This window comes from Eulemur rufifrons, chromosome 9 (assembly GCF_041146395.1).
Source record: "Eulemur rufifrons isolate Redbay chromosome 9, OSU_ERuf_1, whole genome shotgun sequence".
Taxonomy (NCBI): Eukaryota; Metazoa; Chordata; class Mammalia; order Primates; family Lemuridae; genus Eulemur; species Eulemur rufifrons.
This window is the reverse complement of record NC_090991.1, coordinates 50,820,465-50,839,052: the sequence shown is the minus strand read 5'-3', so window position 1 is coordinate 50,839,052 and position 18,588 is coordinate 50,820,465. Positions and strand designations below refer to the sequence as shown.

At 50.2% G+C, this 18,588-nt stretch overlaps 1 protein-coding gene across 2 annotated transcripts; it reads right to left on the bottom strand.

Annotated features, from left to right (window-relative positions):
* Nucleotides 1-21: 21 nt before the first annotated feature.
* On the bottom strand, nucleotides 22-17,662 carry ARMC7 (armadillo repeat containing 7). 2 transcript variants are annotated; one of them, XM_069481692.1, is made up of 3 exons: nucleotides 17,294-17,662; nucleotides 17,057-17,200; nucleotides 22-1,379 (listed from the first exon to the last, which is right to left on the bottom strand). In XM_069481692.1, exons 1-3 carry the CDS (start codon nucleotides 17,382-17,384, stop codon nucleotides 1,018-1,020), a joined length of 597 nt encoding a protein of 198 aa, XP_069337793.1. In that variant the 5' UTR covers nucleotides 17,385-17,662; the 3' UTR covers nucleotides 22-1,017. The 2 variants fall into 2 exon arrangements, with proteins under 2 accessions (XP_069337793.1, XP_069337794.1); XM_069481693.1 differs by having other exon boundaries at nucleotides 1,169-1,379; nucleotides 17,121-17,200.
* Nucleotides 17,663-18,588: the final 926 nt, after the last annotated feature.

Sequence of the window (18,588 nt, the reverse complement as noted above, 5' to 3'; positions counted from 1 at the left end):
AAAACTTTGGCTCTCTGGTCTTTAAAGATCTTTTATTTGGGAAAGTAAAGTCACAGGGGCTGATGAGGCGGCCATCCCTTCTTTCTCCTTAGGCCAGTGGCCTGAGAATCCGCCCCATTCCAGACGCCCTTGGATACCGTTCCTCTAGCACCTGCCTTTCCTTGGCCATCTAAGGGGTCAACCTTAAGGAAGCAGAAGGGAGGCCAGGATGCCTCCACTTTTCCCGGGCTCCTTTGTTGACCAGCGCAAACACACTTTATGTCGCATCTCTTCCTCTGTCTCCATCCCTCTTTCACCTGCATCCCTGATTCCCTAACAAACCTGAGGTACACTTCTAGGGGTGGGGACCCCCCCTCACTGACTGTGACAGCAGAGGGGAGAAGATGCAGCTCCAAGGGCTCCTGCCTTTATCCTGATCTGCAGACAGTTAATCCTGGCCACGGTGTTGTCCAGGTCAGCATCCGCTGGGACCTTGCTGCTCAGCCTGGAGAGCTTGAGGGAGGGCGTGACACCTCCCCAGGGCCCAGATCCTTTCACCACGAGGCTTCTCCCTTCTGTCCCTCAAAATTACTCCAGACGTTTCTTGAAGTGGTAATCCCTTATTTGCTCAGGCGCAGGCAACTCTCCTAAGCCTCAGTCCCAGCTGCTCCTCCTGAGAACGTCCTTCTGCAAACCCTCTGGATCCAGGGACCAAGCTGCTTCTTTCCCGAAGGCACGAGCCTGGCAGTGGGGTGGCACCGGAGGCAGGGCCCTCACCCCCAGTTGGTTGAGAGTGCCAGCCTATGAAGATGGCACTGCTTTGACCTCCTTCTCCATGTGTCTCAGTGTCTCAAAGTGCAGCTTCCTCACTCATAATGCCCTTTTATCACAGTGTAAATACCCATCGTGCTGTAAAAACTTGCTTTTAAATGGCTGAAAAGGCACCACTGGGGCCGAATGTGCTCCGGGAAACTGTGCTCCACCTGCTTCCTGCACCTCCATCAGGACTGAGTTCTCCGGCCTTGGGGTCTCCTTGGGTCAGCACTGTTCTGGGGCTGCAGTCCTCGGCAGAGGGATACCCAGCGCAGAGTGAGCCTGCCTGCTGCGGGCTTCAGCCACCTGGCTTGGGGAACAGAGGTCGTCTAGGAAGATCTGAGCCAGGTTCCGGAGCCTCGTGTTGGCCGAGAGAGAGAAGCGCAGCATGCACTGGACCACGGGCAGGGCGGTCAGCTCAGGGTGGGAGCCTGGGCCCGGTGAGCTCAGGTATATGAGCGTGGTGACAGCGGACAATACTGTCTCCTCGTTAGGACTGGACAGGCAGTTGGTGATGAGCGGGATGCCTCCTGCCTGCAGGATGTGCTCCTTGTTGGCCCTGTCTGGGCACAGGTTGCAGAGGCCTCCTGGGGAAAAGTGAGGATGAGTCTGGACGCTCCAGCTCTGGGCATCCTCCCAGCTCCCTCCCAGCTGCTCTGCCCAGTGAGTCCCAGGGAAGGGCCTGTGAGAAGCTGGCCCAGGGACAAAGGATCCAAAGTCCCTTCTGGGTCCAGCCTTCTCTCTCAAGGTTCCAGGAAGGTCTGCAGGCTGCTACTGCTTGCCACAGCCTAGACCTTCCAGAATTGGGCTTAAATCCCCTTCCATCTTGGGTTAGCCAGTTCAATGGCTGATATGCTTTCCTTTCTTAAAAGTAAAAAACAAGTTAGGCACAATGGCTCATGCCTGTAATCCTAGTACTCTGGGAGGCCGAGGTGAGAGAACTGCTTGAGCCCAGGAGTCGGAGGCCTCAGTGAGCTATGATGATACCACTGCACTCTAGCCTGGGTGACAGAGCAAGACCCTGCCTCAAAAAAGGAAAACAAACAAACAAAGCATGGTGGCACGCGCCTATAAGTCCCAGCTACTTGGGGGGATCCCTTGAGCCTAGGCTGCAGTGAGCTATGATCAAGCCACTGCACTCCAGCCTGGGTGACAAAGCAAGATCAGGTAAGGTGATGGTTTCATGGATATATACATATGTTAAAATTTGTTGATACCCTTTAAATATGTACAATTTATTATGTCAATCATATCTCAATAAAGCTGTTAATATTAGAAAGGAGCTAAAATGTAAACCATCTTTATCATACCATTCAGACATTCAACATTTTTCATCCCACAATTTTTTTCTTTTTGAGACTGAGTATCACTCTGTCGCCCAGGCTGGAGTGCAGTGACACAATCACAGCTCACTGCACCCTCCAACTCCTGGGCTCAAGCAATCCTCCTGCCTCAGCCTGCCACGTAGCTAGGACTACAGGAACATGATACCACACTTGGCAAATCTGTAAATTTTTTGTAGACTTGGGGTCTTGCTATGTTGCCCAGGCTTGTCTTGAACTCCTGGCCTCAAGTGATCCTCTTGCCTCAGTCTCCCAAAGTGCTAGGATTACAGGCGTGAGCCACTGCACTTGGCCTCCACAATTCTTAATGTTTGAATATACATAAATATTTCATAAAAATGGGATACTGTCCTTGCTGCTTTGTAAGCCAGGTTTTTTCATTTCATTTAACAATGTATTGTGAACATCTTTCCATGCCAATAAATCCACAATCATGGCTATGCAGCCATTGTGGATAATGGCATGTAATGTGTTAAGAGGTTAGAGCATTTTTTGAAATGTTGTATGACTAAAAAAAAAAATTAAAAGAGGTTAGAGGGCATTTTAATGTTATTTCCATGTCACTGTTACTGATTCTGGGGGCAAACAGAAAAGGCCAGAGTGAGAAACCTGTGGCTCTAGATCAAAGAACCCATGTGCTCAGGCAGTAGGGTCAACCCCCGCCCCAATTCTCTCAGGTCAGGCCTCCTCAATTTAATGACCTCTTGGCTTTAGGGACAGATGCTACCTTGTCTCAGAGATCACTCTGCTTAGCACTGGCTGCTTGTTGCGGGAAGATGACTTCCTGTGCATCCTGACTCAGCTTCCTGCCATCATGGTGCCCTCTCCCTTAGGTTCCTGCTTAGTGGGAGGAAGCCAGCTTCTCAACTCATTTGCATACCATGCCTGATGAGTCCTGAGTGACCAATCAGGAGTGAGGGTCACAGCCGGCCCACTTCCCCTGTTCCTCTCAAAACTAGCAAAGAGAAGAGGGCCCACCTGAGCCTGACACCCAACTAAGACATCTTCCCTGGCAAAAGGGTATAGGCGCCATGGTGCCCCAGCCAGGGAACCTCCTCGTCTGCCAGGGGCAGGAGCCAACTAAGGTTTGGCTCTGCGGCCCCCTCCCGAGCAGCACCTGGGTCAGGTTGGGTCCTGCTTTCTGGAAACATTTTTAAAGGTTCCCACTGCATTTGGAATAAAATCCAGATTCCCTGTGTGCCCTTCACCCCTGCGCCCTCCCGGTTTTCCCTCTCTGGCACTCACTGCAGTTGCCAACCTCGGTCCATCCCTGGGACCTTTCGGCCCCAGATCTTCACATGCTGACACCCTCTTGCTGGTAACAGGCACCCCACTGCCTGCCTCGTGAGTGAGGGCTTCCCTACAATACCCTAACTAGCTGCTCTGCCATGTTCAAGACGGCCCCTCATCACCTGATGTCATTTTCTCCATATACTGTGGCCCTAAGAAATCATCTTTGAGATTCGTTTTCCAGCTCATTGATCACCAAGCCCCACTAGAAGGTAAGGGCCCTGAGGTCACAAGATCTCGGCTATCTTATTCCCACAGTATTCGCAGTGCCTGGCACAAGAGGTGCTCCACAAAGATTTGCAGAAAGTCTTCTACAGCAGTGAGCAGGAGGAGAGGGTTGAGAGAACTGTGGAGGATTGGGGGGCTAGACAGGACGGCTCCCTGAGACCCCACCCTGGACTTCTGCAGCTCTGGGTTCCCAGCTGTGGCTCACAGGCAGAGCCCGCTGAGGGAGGGAAGAGGCTCAGTGGCGTCCCTGGAGTCCTGAGGAAGAGGAGCAGCAGCAGAGGGCGACAGGGCACTCTGAGCAAGAGGACTCTCTCCGCGGTGCCCTCAGAGCCTTCCCTGCCAATCTCTACCTCAACACCTGCTCGACTGCAGGGCAGCCTTCGGCACCAGCTGGGGACATCCTGTGGACTGCTTTCTGTCCTTGCTGTCTGTCCCCCGCACCAGGCGACATAAGGCAGGGAGGGACCTGCTCACTGGTTTAGCGCTGCAGCCCAGGCGCCTGGAACCGTGGATACTCACTGAACACGTGCTCGGCACATGCCTGAACCCTACAAAGCAGTGTTCTTATCACCGCATCTTAGAGGAAGAAGTCAAAGCTGTGAGGGGTTGAGGGACTTGTCCAAAGCCCCACAGAGAGGGAGCCCTTTGCCACTCCCATAGGAAATGGTGTCCCTCTGGAAGCCATAAGGACAACTTAATGCTGACTTAGGCACCTGCCAGGCTCAGCCTGGAGCAGGGACAATGTTCTGGAAGGCCTATGCTTCTCAGACACACCTATACCATTTCTTCTGAGCTGAGGGTGGTGAGCCCACCCATACCCGCACTGTGGGCTTGGGGTAGGGCAGGGCTGTGGCACTGGGATTTATCGCTGCTCTACAGTGTGATATGATGAAGCCTGAGTCACTGCCTGGCTGGTGAGTCACCATCACACCCAGGTGTGCCTGGGCGGGGCACTGTCTCCCAGGCCAGGGGATAATCAGACAGCATCTGCTGGAGGGTGGGGACGGGAGGAAGCCTCAGGACAGCTGGACCCACTGCCTCTCCAAGCAGAGGCCTGGGACGCCTCCAAGATGGATCAGGTGCCTACCAGAGCTCACCAGCTGCCTGGGCCCCAACTGCAGGGGCAGTGAACTCTTTAAGCCCCTCTGCCTGGCTGGCAGCATCCCTCAGAGATGAAAAGGCGAGTGAGGGCCTGGAAAGAAAAGGGCAGAGGGCTTCAGGGGCAGCAAGATGAGTCAAGATGGCACTAGAGGACCCATAAGAGGCCACAGCCATAGTCACTTGGAGCTTCCCTCCAGGCCACCTCTGTGAGCCTGCCCTAAAGAAGTGAGGAGAGCCATGGAAAACGCAACGCAGAAACTGGAAGCTCCCTACAATTCTCAGCAATAGCAAAGTGGCTAAATAAATTATGGTACATCTATATGATGGAAAATTATAGAGCTCCTAAAAATAATGTCTTCAGAGAATATTTAATGTGGGAAAATGCTTCCAATATAAGGTTAAGGAGGGAAAAAGGACACCAAATTGTATATGCAATAAAATGGTTCACTATGATGTCACCTCTGAGAGCCTCCGTGAGCACCCTAACCAGCCCCTCCCAGCACTCCGCCCCTCACCGGGCTTCAGCTTTTCCTTCCTGCTTACTGACATTCCGTAAGAGCTGTTTGTCAAAGTGCTTATTGGCAGTTGCCCCACTAAACATAAACTCCAAAAGAACAGGGACTTTGTTCCTAATCTGTACCTACAGCCTGGCCTGTAGCAGGTACTCAATAAATAGCTGCACAATGAATATACATATTAACAAAGACAGGCTGAGGCCTGGCATGGTGTCTCAGGCCTGTAATCCCAACACGCTGGGAGGCTGAGGTGGGTGGATCCCTTGAGGCCGGGAGTTTAAGACCAGCCTGGGCAACATACCAAGACCCCCACCTCTACAAAAAATAGAAAAATTAGGTGGGTGTGGTGGCACACGCCTGTAGTTCCAGCTACTCAGGATGTTAAGGTAGGAGGATCGCAGGAGCCCAGGAGTTTGAGGTTACAGTGAGCTATGGTGACGCCACTGCACTCTAGCCAGGGCAATAAAGCAAGATTCTGTCTCAAAAAAAAAAAAAAAAGTAAAGAGATGAAAGGAGAAAACATTTAGAATATGAATCTGACATAGAACTCATATCCAGAATATATAAAGAACTTGTACATATCAATAAAAGAACCCAATTAAAAAAAATGAACAAAAAGACTTGAACAAACTTTTTGCAAAAGGGCCAATACATATGAAAATGTGCCCATCATTATTTATCAGAGAAATGAAAATTAAAACCACAATAAGATGCCACTACACAGCCAGCACACTAGCTAAAATCAAAAAGACTGCCCATACTAAGTGTTGGTAAGGAAGCGGAGCTGGTGGAACATGGCGTGACCAGGCTGGAAAGCTACTGGCAGCTTCTGATAAAGATAAACATACATCTACCCTGTGCCTCGGCAACTCCACTCCTAGGTATCTACCTAAGGGCAATGAGTACGTATGTGTATAGGAATTGAATAAAAACAATCATAACACCTTTGTTCATAAAGGCTCTAAACTAGAAACAATTCAAACCTCCATCAACAAGTAAATGGATAAACCAATTGTGATGTATCCATTCAAAGGAATAAAAAGGCTGGTGCAGTGGCTCAGGCCTGTAACTGCAACACTTGGCGAGACCAAAGCAGGAGGATCACTTAAGGCCAGGAATTTCAGACCAGCCTGGGCAACACAGCGAGAACTCGTCTCTACAAAAATTGAAGGTATAGTGGTGCGCACTTGTAATCCCAGCTACTCAGGAGGCTGAGGCAGGAGGATCGCCTGAGCCCAGGAGTTGGAAGCTGCAGTGAGCTATTTTTTTTTTTTTTTTTTTTGAGACAGAGTCTCGCTCTGTTGCCCGGGCTAAAGTGCCGTGGCGTCAGCCTAGCTCACAGCAACCTCAAACTCCTGGGCTCAAGCAATCCTCCTGCCTCAGCCTCCCGGGTAGCTGGGACTACAGGCATGCGCCACCATGCTCGGCTAATTTTTTCTATATATATTTTTAGTTGTCCATATAATTTCTTTCTATTTTTTTAGTAGAGACAGGGTCTCGCTCTTGCTCAAGCTGGTCTCGAACTCCTGAGCTCAAACGATCCACCCACCTCGGCCTCCCAGAGTGCTATGATCACAGGCGTGAGCCACCGCGCCCGGCCTGCTGTGAGCTCTTGATCAGCTTACACTGATCATGAAATGTAAGCCAGAAGTGTCACAGCCAAGAGGGGTCTAAGAAGACATTATGGGATCTCTAAAGGGATGAACGGATGATACTGTAACAATTTGGATGACTCTCAAAAACATTATGTTGAGTGAAAGAAACCAAATATAAGAGCATATCCTGCATGTTTTCATTTATGAACTTCAAGGACAGGCAAAATTAACCCATGGGAAAGGTTAGAACAGTGGTTACCTCGGGGTAGGAGATATTATTGACTAGGAGTTGTGAGGGCAGTTTCTGGGGAGACGGAAACATTCTACATCTTGACTTAGGAGCTGGTTAAATGAATTTAAAAATTCATCAAACTGGCACTAAGATATGTGTACTTTACTATCTGTTGCTCACACTGCAATTTTAAAAAATGACTACAAAACAAAAAGGAGAACAAGTTCTAACTGGCTGACGAACATGCTTTAGACAAACAGACAAGACTGAAATAGAACAAGAGGCAAAGGCAGGGCCCTTCTAGACGTCTGGAACCACAGGAGCCCTGGGAGAGGCAAAAGAGGCAACCTCACATGCAGCCTGAGATGAGAAAGCCAGACTCAGAGAGGTCAGGTGGGTGATCTCAGGTCACACAGCAAAGAGGCTGTTGGTGCTGGGAGGGACAACCTGGCCCACAAGGGCAGGGTCTAAGGACTGTCCCAGGGATTAAATGAGGTGATGCAGATAAGTGCTTAGCCAGCACTTGGCACTTGGTGGCTGGGCAAGCCCAAGATATTACTCCATCTGAGGACTTACCCACTCTGGGGCACTGGGCCGATGCAGCCCAGGGTCAAAATCTTCACTGGGGGCTGGGCGTAGTGGCTCACACCTGTAATCCTGACACTCAGGGAGGCTGAAGTAGAGGGATTGCCTGAGGTCAGGAGCTTGAGACCAGCCTGAGCAACTGAGCAAGGAGACTCCATCCCTACTGAAAAATAGAAAAATGAGCTGGCCGTTGTGGCAAGCTCCTGTAGTCCCAGCTACTTGGGAGGCTGAGGCAGGAGGATCGCTTGAGCCCAGGAGTTTGAGGCTGCAGTGAGCTATGATGACACCATGGCACTCTACCTGGGGCAACAGAGTGAGACTCTGTCTCAAAAAAAAGCAAAAGCAAAAGAAATCATTATGGCTTTTCATACTTTCAATCTGGATATTTTACTTCTAGAAATTTATTCTACAGCTACACTCCCAGCAAGTGTGAAAAGGCATGTAAATAAGGTCACCTACTGCAGCACTGCTGTGAGAGTGAAACGGAAAGAACCTCAGCGTCCCTCCCTAAAGGGCTGGCTGGACTGGTACCTCCATGCCATAGGCTGTCACCCAGCATTTAAAGAGAATGAGGCAGCTCTTTACAGACTTACAGGGCAGGTGTGCCAACATGTATTGCCAGGTTAGAAACAAGTGACAGTGGCTGCATCTAGAAAGGGCCACCAAGGGAGAGCTACTGTTCACTATATGTCCTTTTGAATTTTGTACCATGTGAACCAATTGTATCTTCCTATAAACACACACACCCCACCCCTTGATGAACTGGTCTCTCCAAGTCTGGGAGGGCTGGGCAGGCTGCCCTGACCCAGGTGAGCGCAGTCTAGAGCCCGCCTGCTAAACTGGTGAAGTGGGAGAGATTAGTGGAGCCAGAATTGCAACATCACCTGCGTCTTGTGACGGGAATCCTGCCACAGGCGGATGGCTGGAGAATTCCTTGTTAAGTAGAAAGATGTGTGACCCCAAGAGCCTAACTGATCAGTAAGAGGTACAGGGGAGGCTGGGTACAGTGGCTTATGCCTGTAATCCCTATACTTTGGGAGGCTGAGGCGGGAGCATTGCTTAAGCCCAAGAGTTTGAGACCAGCCTGGGCAACACAGCAAGACCCCATCACTCCAAAAAATTTTTTTAAAGATTAACCAGGAGTGGTGGCACGCACCTGCAGCTACGTGGGAGGCTGAGGCAGAAGGATCACTTGAGCGTAGGGGTTCGAGGCTGCACTAAGCTATGATTGCACCACTGCACTCCAAGCCTGAGAGACAAAGTGAGATCTCATCTCTAAAAAAATAAAAAAGAGGAGGTACAGGGGAGCCACCAAATATGGCATGGAAGCAAGGGCTATGCATCAGACAGACCAGTCAGAATCCCAGTTCTGCAACTGAAGCCCTAGGTGACCACAGCAAGCCACTCAATTTCTCTAAGGCTTGGTTTCTTCACCAGTAAAATGGGCAGAGAGAATGAAACAATGTGATCAGGGCACCTTGCTGGCACATGGTAGATGTGGACTGAGTATGTGCCTGTTTATAGCCCAGAGGCTGGCACGGTGCCACTCCTGCAGGCCACACATACAGAAAAGTGCCAACACATACAGGTAGAGTTGAGTGGTAAGAAGGCAAATGTCTATGTCACCAGCACCAAGGTGATCCATGTGCCTCTGCATGTCCCTTTCTGATCCAATCCCCTCCCTCCCTGAGAGGTGCACACCTTCCTGATCACTCTGTATGACTGGGTGTCTAGCATCATTTGCTTAATATTATGTTTGTAAGATTATTGCATGTAACTGTAGATGTCATTTTCACTGCTAAATAGCATGAACAACCATGACATCAGTATCCATTCTGTTTCCTGTTTGGGATTGTTACACACAATGCTGCTAGTGGATTTTTGTGCATGTGTCTGGATGTACATGTTATAAACATAATTTCTGGGTAATGGGGTGTGCTTATCTTCAATTTTATTAAACACTGTTTTCCAGAGAGGCAACTGAGGATTTATAACATTTACCAGCCTTCATCTGAGCACCACTACCATCTGGTGGCAGCTACATGTATTGCAGGATATAGAAAACAGGAATGTGATTACACTTGAATTCTGGGAGGTCACCTTCTTGAACCCTGTTTAGGTAACAAAACCACCAAGTATTCTACAACATTCTAGGATTCAACTAGTTTTCACGAAAGTAGAGAATTGTCTACTGATACCTTTATACCACCATACAGCATCTAGGACGGCACAGGTGTGTAGGACACCGGCGAGTCAGCCAGTGGTGCTTTGGGTAAACATTCCCAAATTAATACCAAAGGCTACTAATGCTTTCATTTGGGACTTGAGCTCAGAATTCTTTTATTCATTGAAAAAGTACTTACTGAGATCCTGGCTTTACCTCTGGTTCCTCACAATTCACCCCCGCCCATCCAACATCCCAAACAAGGGCAGCTCTGGCCCGACCCATGCTGCCTCCCAGGGGCAGTTCCTCTATGACGTGGATCCAGTGTGGCCCTGGGCTGTGGGCACCACCAGTCTCGGCAGGGATGACTTCCCACCAGAACTAATAGACGAGACAGAGGCAGCAAGGTGAGGCAGGAACAAAGAACAAGGGAAGAAGACGTGGAGTCCCAGCCTGTGTTTTGCCAGCTGGGTCCCCTGGGCACAGAATTTGGATTCGGATGACTGCAATAAAGTCCTGGCTCCAGTTATCAGCAACAGCGTGAGCCTCAGGCACCTGTGTTAACCTCACTGAGGTGGTTTCCTGATATGTAGAGGGGTGCAGTGGGTGATTAAGAGGTCCTGCAGGGTGGGCATGTGGTGGCGTATGGTGGTCATGGGATAGGTGTCCAGAGAAGGTAGCTTTTACCATAATAGCACCCAACCAGAAGCCTGGACCCTGAGGGGAGAAAAGGCAGCCAGTAGCACAGCCAAAGGGTAAATAAAATAGTTCAAAAATCCTTCTAAATAGGCAAGCCCACAAAAGAAAAGGCCAAGAAAGGGGTAGAAGGCTTGAGAACCCCTGCGTGTTCTCTGCAATTGGCTGTAACCAGATCCTTTCTCAGGGCTGCGGCTATACTGGGTGGGGGCAATCGACAGAAGGTCACAGGAGAATGACCCACACAGAGACGATGGTTATCGAGGCCAGGGTGCCACTGATGAGTGACCACCCAGCTTTCAGGCCCACTGCCACAACCATCAGGAACACCATGACCAGACTGAAGCCCCAGGCAACATCAGGCTTCCAGCCCTCAGAGAGGAGACAGAGCCTCTGGGCAAAGAGCAGACTTCAGTGAGAGCCACCACAGTGGAACCAGCATGGAGGGATGCCTGCCAGCATCCGGGGCTTTGGGGACAGACGGAAGGAGGCCTGCACTGTGACCCCGGCCAGCTGTAACTGGATGAGGGGTGGCTGTCTGCACCTCAGTTTATCAATAAAATGAGTTTTTTTTTTTTTTTAATTTTAATATTTTAGAGACAGGGTCTTGCTCTGTCACCCAGCCTGGAGGTACAATGGTGAAATCATAGCTCACTGTAGCCTTGAACTCCTGAGCTCAAGCGATCCTCCTTCCTCAGCCTCCTGAGTAGCTGGGACTATGGGCACACACTACCATGCCCAGCTAATTTTTAAATTTTTTGTAGAGACAGGGTCTTGCTATGTTGCCTTGGCTGGTCTTGAACTCCTGGTCTCAAGCAATCCTCTTGCCTCAATGAGCCATTGTGCCTGGCCTAAAATGAGGGATCTGGAATAAGTTTCTTTCTAGCATTCATTCCACAACCCTAGGAATTAGGAACTCCTTTAAGGGCAGGAGAGTGATCAAGGGAATAGCTTCTAGAATCTGACTGCTTCGGGCTGACGTCCCAGGCCTGGCACGCTTTAAACCTTTGATGAGCCCACCGAGCATTCCTAAGCCTCAGATTCCTTAGTGGAAAGTGGGTGTTATAAACACACCTACTTTTAGTGCTGTGTCCAGGGTCACAGGAGACAACACACAGGTTGAGGATCCCAGTTCCTATTTTCTCCTATCCTTCAGTGAAGTTTTTCCAGAAGGCAAGAATCCCTGGAGCAGAAGGGTGGTTTCCTTGATAGGACATCATCCCATCCCACCTCAACTCTCTGGGAGAAGGGGGAACTGCTTACCCTCAAAGGGATCTGAGTACCAGGTCCTTGGGTGGAGGCTGCGGCTGCAGACACTGACCCTAAAAGAGCACCATTGTTTAATTCTCTCAACTGATGTGAGGCAGCTACTGATGCTGTCCATCTGACAGGTGACGGGAGGTGGGAAATCACATACCCAGCTGGAAAGTGGTGGAGCAAGAAGTTGAACCCAGGCCTGCCTGATCCCAAAGCCCAGCTCTTATGCAATGCAACTCACTCACTAGTGCTGCTTGCCAAAAGACACTGGTTTTGGTTCTGCGAGCCACAGCCATGGGCACTCTGACTCAGCTCTGCTCTCTGCCAGTTATTCCAGAACCAACCCTGTTCAGGGCTGTGCAAAGTCATGGCCAAGATTCCATACCTGTTGGGTAAATTCCCCCTTCAGGTCTACCTGCCCCTCCATCCTCTTCCCACCACTACTCAGGCCAAAAGGCCCGGGCACTGAGACATGCAGAGATAAGCAAGGCAGGCCCTGCCCTCAGGGAGATCACAGTGTCAGGGCTGCCACCAGGGATAAAAGACTCGAAGCTCCAGAGCACAGCTCAGGGCCTTTTATTGTGAGGTAAGCTCCTGCCAGGGTTTCCCATTCAGCTACAGAGACATTAAGAAAAAAGGAAATGACAGCAGTAACAAAATATGCTTGTAAGCACCACTGGGACTCTCCCGTTAAGTGATGCACAACAAATACAGGAGACATTTAATCTGCACAGGATCCCAGGGAGGGATCCGATGCTGAGAAAGCTACTGTGCTTGCGACTGGGGACCTTGCTCTGGCAGAAGAGGAGGAAAAAAGTAGGAAAAAGTGGCTGGGAAAAGTAAAATGGTGATAATAATGCTAACATTTCTAGACGAAGTATGTGCACAGAGACACAGACAGACATATGCACACACTTCCACTCCCACACAGCCCTGAGGGAGGCAAGGCGCAGGCAAGGAAATGAGGTTCACAGAAGGGAAAGGATGTGACCACAGAATCAGCTAAGAAGTGGAAGCAGGGACCAGAGCTCGGTCAACCCCCCTGGGAAGCTGCCCAGGAGAGCAAGAGCCCAGGCCGGGCCCAAGCCTCCCCCACAGCTCCTGGCTCAGTAGGATAAGAACTCAGGGTGCTCCTACTCGGGGACACTTTCGCCCGCATACTGAGGGAATGCCAGCAGAACAGACTCCACTTAGTAAAAACTTTTCTTAGGTGACTGCTTTTTGACTTCAGGCAATTGTTCTCCAGGGTCAGTGGCTTAATTATGAGGAGCTCTAGCACTCCAGGTGGAGGTTTACTCACATGCTTCTACAGGGGCCACTGTCCCCATTCAGATGGCAGCAGCTGTGGAGCAGAGGTATAAAAAGGAGGGGATGGAGGACTGACTTTAGAGCACATCTTAGAGACCAACTTTTTAGAATATTTACTTAGCATAATGATCTTCCAAGGGGCCACATACGTGAGCTAGCACTGCTCTTGGCCCTGGGCAACTAGGGCTCCTGCCCTGGTCTAGTTTTAGCAGGCTCCACTCACCCTCTCCACAGGATGACGAGGGCCAGGGGTCCACCCAAAGCCCACCCACTTCTCCTGCACCTGGAGCTCCAGGCCCTACACCTGCTCCCATGGCTGTGTGAGCCTCTCTCCAGGATCCTGACTCCCACAGGTGAACTCCACTGTTGGTGTGTGCACTCCTAAGCCCTAGGAGTGGCCGAGGGGCAGTTGCTTATGGGGGTATGGCAGAGCTGGGATGGTCACACATATGTGCTTGAGTCCCTTCATGGTGAGAAGAGAAGGAGGGGTGACCCCCCTCATTTGTACTCTAGCCCCTGGAGCCATAAACATTTACCAGGAAAATATTTTTTTGTAGTTGTTTCAGTTTTTGTTTTGAGATGGGGTCTCACTGTTGCCTGGGCTGGTCTCTAACTCCCAGGCTCAAGTGATCCTCATTTGCAGACCTGGTCTGGAACCTTCAACAATCAGTGTTATGAAGACAGTCTATAAAGGATTAAAAGAGATTGAAAATAACTTATGTAGTGACTTTCTTCCAAAGATTATAATACAGAAAGGGGGGAAAGAGTCCTTTTACAGTGGAGAAACCTGACAAACAAGACCTCAGCCAGGTGATGAAATGTACTCCTGATATGTTATAAAAATGGCATTTTACCTTGCTGGTCTCCGCCCAAAAACCCATGACCCAGTCTAATCATAAGAGAAACATTAGACAAATCCCAACTAAGGGGTAGTCTACAAATTACCTGATCAGCACTCCTGAAAATTGTCAAGGCCACAAAAAACAAGGAAAGTCTGAGAAACTAGCAAAGGCCAGAAGAGATCTAAGAAGTTGAGTAAACGTAATGTGGGATCTTGGACCAGAAAAAGGACATTAGGAAAAAAACAAAGGAAATTTGAATAAAGTATGGACTTTAGTTAATGATAATATACGAATGCTCGTTCATTAATGATAACAAATGTACCACACTCATGTTAAGGAGTTAATAATAGGGAAAACAGGCCCGGCGAGGTGGCTCACACCTGTCATCCTAGCACTCTGGGAAGCTGAGGCGGGTGGATCACTCGAGGTCAGGAGTTCGAGACCAGCCTGAGCAAGAGCGAGACCCCGTCTCTACTAAAAAATAGAAAGAAATTAACTGGACAACTAAAAATACACAGAAAAAATTAGCTGGGCATGGTGGCGCATGCCTGTAGTCCCAGCTACTCGGGAGGCTGGGACAGGTGGATGGCTTGAGCCCGGGAGTTTGAGGTTGCTGTGAGCTAGGCTGACGCCATGGCACTCTAGCCTGGGCAACAGAGTGAGACTCTGTCTCAAAAATATAAATAAATAAAATAATAGGGAAACTGGGTGTGGGTTGTATGGGAATTCTCTTAACTATCTTTGTAATTTTTCTAAAACCATTTTAAAATACGGCCAAGTGCAGTGGCTCACACCTCTAATCCTAGCACTCTGAGAGGCTGAGGCTCAAGGTTCCCTGGCCCACTCACCCCGGCTGTGGAAAGCAATAGTTTTTTTTCTTTATATTTAAGAAAGAAAAAAGAGAGAGAGAGGCTGAGGTGGGGGCATTGCTTGAGACCAGGAGTTTGAGACCAGCCTGAGCAAGAGTGAGACCCTGTCTCTACAAAAAATAGAAAAATTAGCCAGGCATGGTGGTGCGCACCTATAGTCCCAGCTACTTGGGAGGCTGAGGCAGGAGGATCACTTGAGCCCACCAGTTTGAGGTTGCTGTGAGCTATGATGATGCCACGGCACTCTAGCCCAGGAGACAGAGCAAGACCCTGTCTCCAAAACAAAACAACAAAACTATTCTAAAATAAAAATTTTACTTAAAGAGAGAGAGAGATCTAAGGAATATAACAACTAGGTGAAATACACAGATCCTAGTTTATACAAACCAACACAAAAATGTCCTTTTGAGAACTACTAGAAAAATTTGCATAACTGAGTATTAGGTGATATTGTAATTATTAAAGGTTTCTTTGCCTAAGTAAGTAAGGTTCCTTTCATTATGTAGAGAAATGTTATTTCTAAAAGATGTATACTGGAAAAAAAAATTTTTTTTTAAGAGACAGGGTCTTGCTATGTTGCCCAGGCTGGAGTGCAAGTGCTATGTGAAGCCTATGTCATAGCTCGCTGCAGCCTCAAACTCCTGGGCTCAAATGATCCTTCCACCTCAGCTTCCTGAGTAGCTGGAACTACAGGCAGGTTCCATGCACGGCTTGAAAAAAAGAATTTCTGTTTGCTCTCAGAATAAATTTCAAACTCCTCCTATCCACTTCCCATCGATCTAAGCCTCTGTAAGCTGATGTCACCAACCTCTCTAACCCATTTTTGTGCCATTCTCCACTTCACTACCACAATCTAGCCACACCAATCTTCCTTCTGGCTCATACCTGGTTTAGGGTCTTTGCCGATGCTGCACCTGGGCTAGAATGTCCTTCCCATGATCGCCAAAACTTAAGTAGCCCCCATCTCCTATTGCGCTCTCTCATCGCCCTATTTACTTACTTCTTTCTGAGCATCTTTTTTGTTTGTTTGCTCTCTGTCTCCCCCTGCTGAAATGTAAGTTCCTTGAGGGCAAAGACCTTTTCCCAACTTGTTCACCACCTCCCCAGCATTTACAACAAGCTCCCGTATACAGTATATGCCTAATGAATATCTGTCCAGTGAGCAATTCAATAGGTCCTAAGATCATAACAACTGCGGTAGCCATAAGCTACAGATTCCAAGTCATCTCTACTTTTCTTAATTAAAACATTAAAGAGCATGTGTATGTGTGTGTGCGCGTGTGTGTTTTAAAAACAGAGTCTAGCTCTGTCACCCCACCTACAGTGCAGTGGCATCATCATAGCTCACTGCAACCTCCAACTCCCGGGCTCAAGCGATCCTTTTGCCTCATCCTTCTGAGTAGCTGGGACTACAAGGCATGTGCCACCATGCCCGGCTAATTTTTCTATTTTTTGTAGAGATGCAGTCTGGCTCTTGCTCAGGTTGGTCTCGAGCTCCCAACCTCAAGCAATCCTCCTGCCTCGGCCTCCCAGAGTGCTAGGATTACAGGTGTGAAAAAGATGTTTTAAAAAAAGCAATTTCCAAACTTTTTTACCTCCAAGTGGCTTCAGTCCATTCTCTTGTTTATGATCTTATCTCTAAACAGGTGGGAGGGGCCGGGCGCGGTGGCTCACGCCTGTAATCCTAGCACTCTGGGAGGCCGAGGCGGGTGGATCGAGGCGGGTGGATCGCTCGAGGTCAGGAGTTCGAGACCAGCCTGAGCAAGAGTGAGACCCCGTCTCTACTAAAAAAATAGAAAGAAATTATATGGACAACTAAAATATATATATACAAAAAAATTAGCCGGGCATGGTGGCGCATGCCTGTAGTCCCAGCTACTCGGGAGGCTGAGGCAGTAGGATCGCTTAAGCCCAGGAGTTTGAGGTTGCTGTGAGCTAGGCTGACGCCACGGCACTCACTCTAGCCCGGGCAACAGAGTGAGACTCTGTCTCAAAAAAAAAAAAAATAAAAAATAAAAAATAAACAGGTGGGAGGGCAGACACGCAGAACGGGTCGTGGGCTTGAGTTCCAGACCTGTCTCAAGGTAGCTGTGACCTGGACAACGTGTGAACGGCGGAGGTGGCACAGACATCGCGAAGGTCTGCTTTTACGGCTGAGGGACTGCCTGGGACATTCCTTTCCCAAATCACTTATCTCACCCCAGTCCATAGGCATCTGGGGAACCGGCCCTACACTTACCAATAGCAAACTCCACCAGTGTCTCATTCTCTTCCGACAGTGAATCGAGAAATAAATCCAGGACTTGCAGCTGTCGCAGATACTGGTAATTGCCGGGGTCATAGGCGAAGTTGGCGAGGTTGGCAAGGACTTGCTCCTTGGCGTCTGCAACGGGAAAGCGGCACTAGAGCCAGGTCCGGGGCGGCTGTACCGGCCAGACCCTGCCCGGTCCCTTGGCCCCTAGCCTGCGGCTCTCACCTTGGCTCACTGTCTCCTGGAATTCCGTGACCAGCGCCTGCAGGTATCCCAAGCGCCCGACGTGGGGGTCTACCTTCGGCTTCTGGGCCATGATCCGGGCGGTGGAGGACCCGGGGGACGGGCGGGAGAGTGGGAAAAGCGAGGCCGGAAAGCTAAGCGAGAACGTCACTCAGGCCGGACAGGGCGGATAGGGGTGGCAAATGGGGGCCTCGTCTGGGTTCAGATTCTGCAGTAACTGCAACTGGAAATGGGATGTGGAAGACGGGTTGAGGTGGGGTCTAAGACCCCTGTAAGAATTAGGTGTGAAAAGCGAAATACAGACGCGGGAGACAGAAAGCGTAGTCAGCCAGTCGCAACGGGAGGATACGGTACCAGCCGCCAAGTCCCTACTCCCGGGATAGGTTCCGGACTTCCGGCGGAAGCCTCGCTAGCCCCGCCCCCAGAGGGTGGAAGGTGCGAGACCGAGCCGGCGAGGGGCGGGGCCGTCGCTGAGCTTTTTGGTGCGCGTGCGCGGCGCGCCACCTGCCCTACTGGGGTCTGCGGCAGCTGCTCCGCTGAGGCCACTGCGGGAATGGGTATGCCGGGAGGGGCAACTCTGGGGCCCTTAGGAGCACAGGGGGGTCGGGGGGCGCCCGTGTCGGGGGACTTCGAGGCAGAAGCACCTCCAGAATCTCCACACCTAGCGGGGTGCAGCCCAGCCTCCTCCTCCAGGGACGTTCCTTTGGAGCGCGGGTGTCAGCAACCTGCTCCCACATCGGTCCTCGGCCCCTATGGTTGGGTGTGCTTTTCCAAAAAGCCTGGCGACCTCAACCGCCTGCCCCTCACCCCGCCTCCCCGCAGCCCGAAGCTGGGTCCGACACCTCTGGACGGAAATCAGGGGAACTGTGTAAGGTCCTAAGGCTTTTTGTCAGCCAGGTGGACAGAGAGAGCCCCGGGCAGCACCGACCAGCCCTAGAAGGAGCCTTGGATGCCTGGAGCTTGGATGTTACCGCTCTGGCAGCTTTCTGGGTTGTGGAGCCCTAGATGCTCAAGTCTCTTGGCCAGTTCCTTCTCGGAGCTTCTCAGGAAGGTGATGTGTGACTGAGACCTCGTGGTCACAGGGAACAGAGGACCAGGAAGGGAGATGGCGTAGCCACACTTCCATTGTGTTTGAAAATGTGGGGCTTAGGCTGTGAGCTTCCTGAGGGTGTGAAATTTGTCAGAATCAAAACGGAGTCAAATGTTTAAAAAACCCTGACAAATAGTGCCAGGTGGCTTGCTCCTGTAGTCCCAGCTACTCAGAAGGCTGAGGAGCA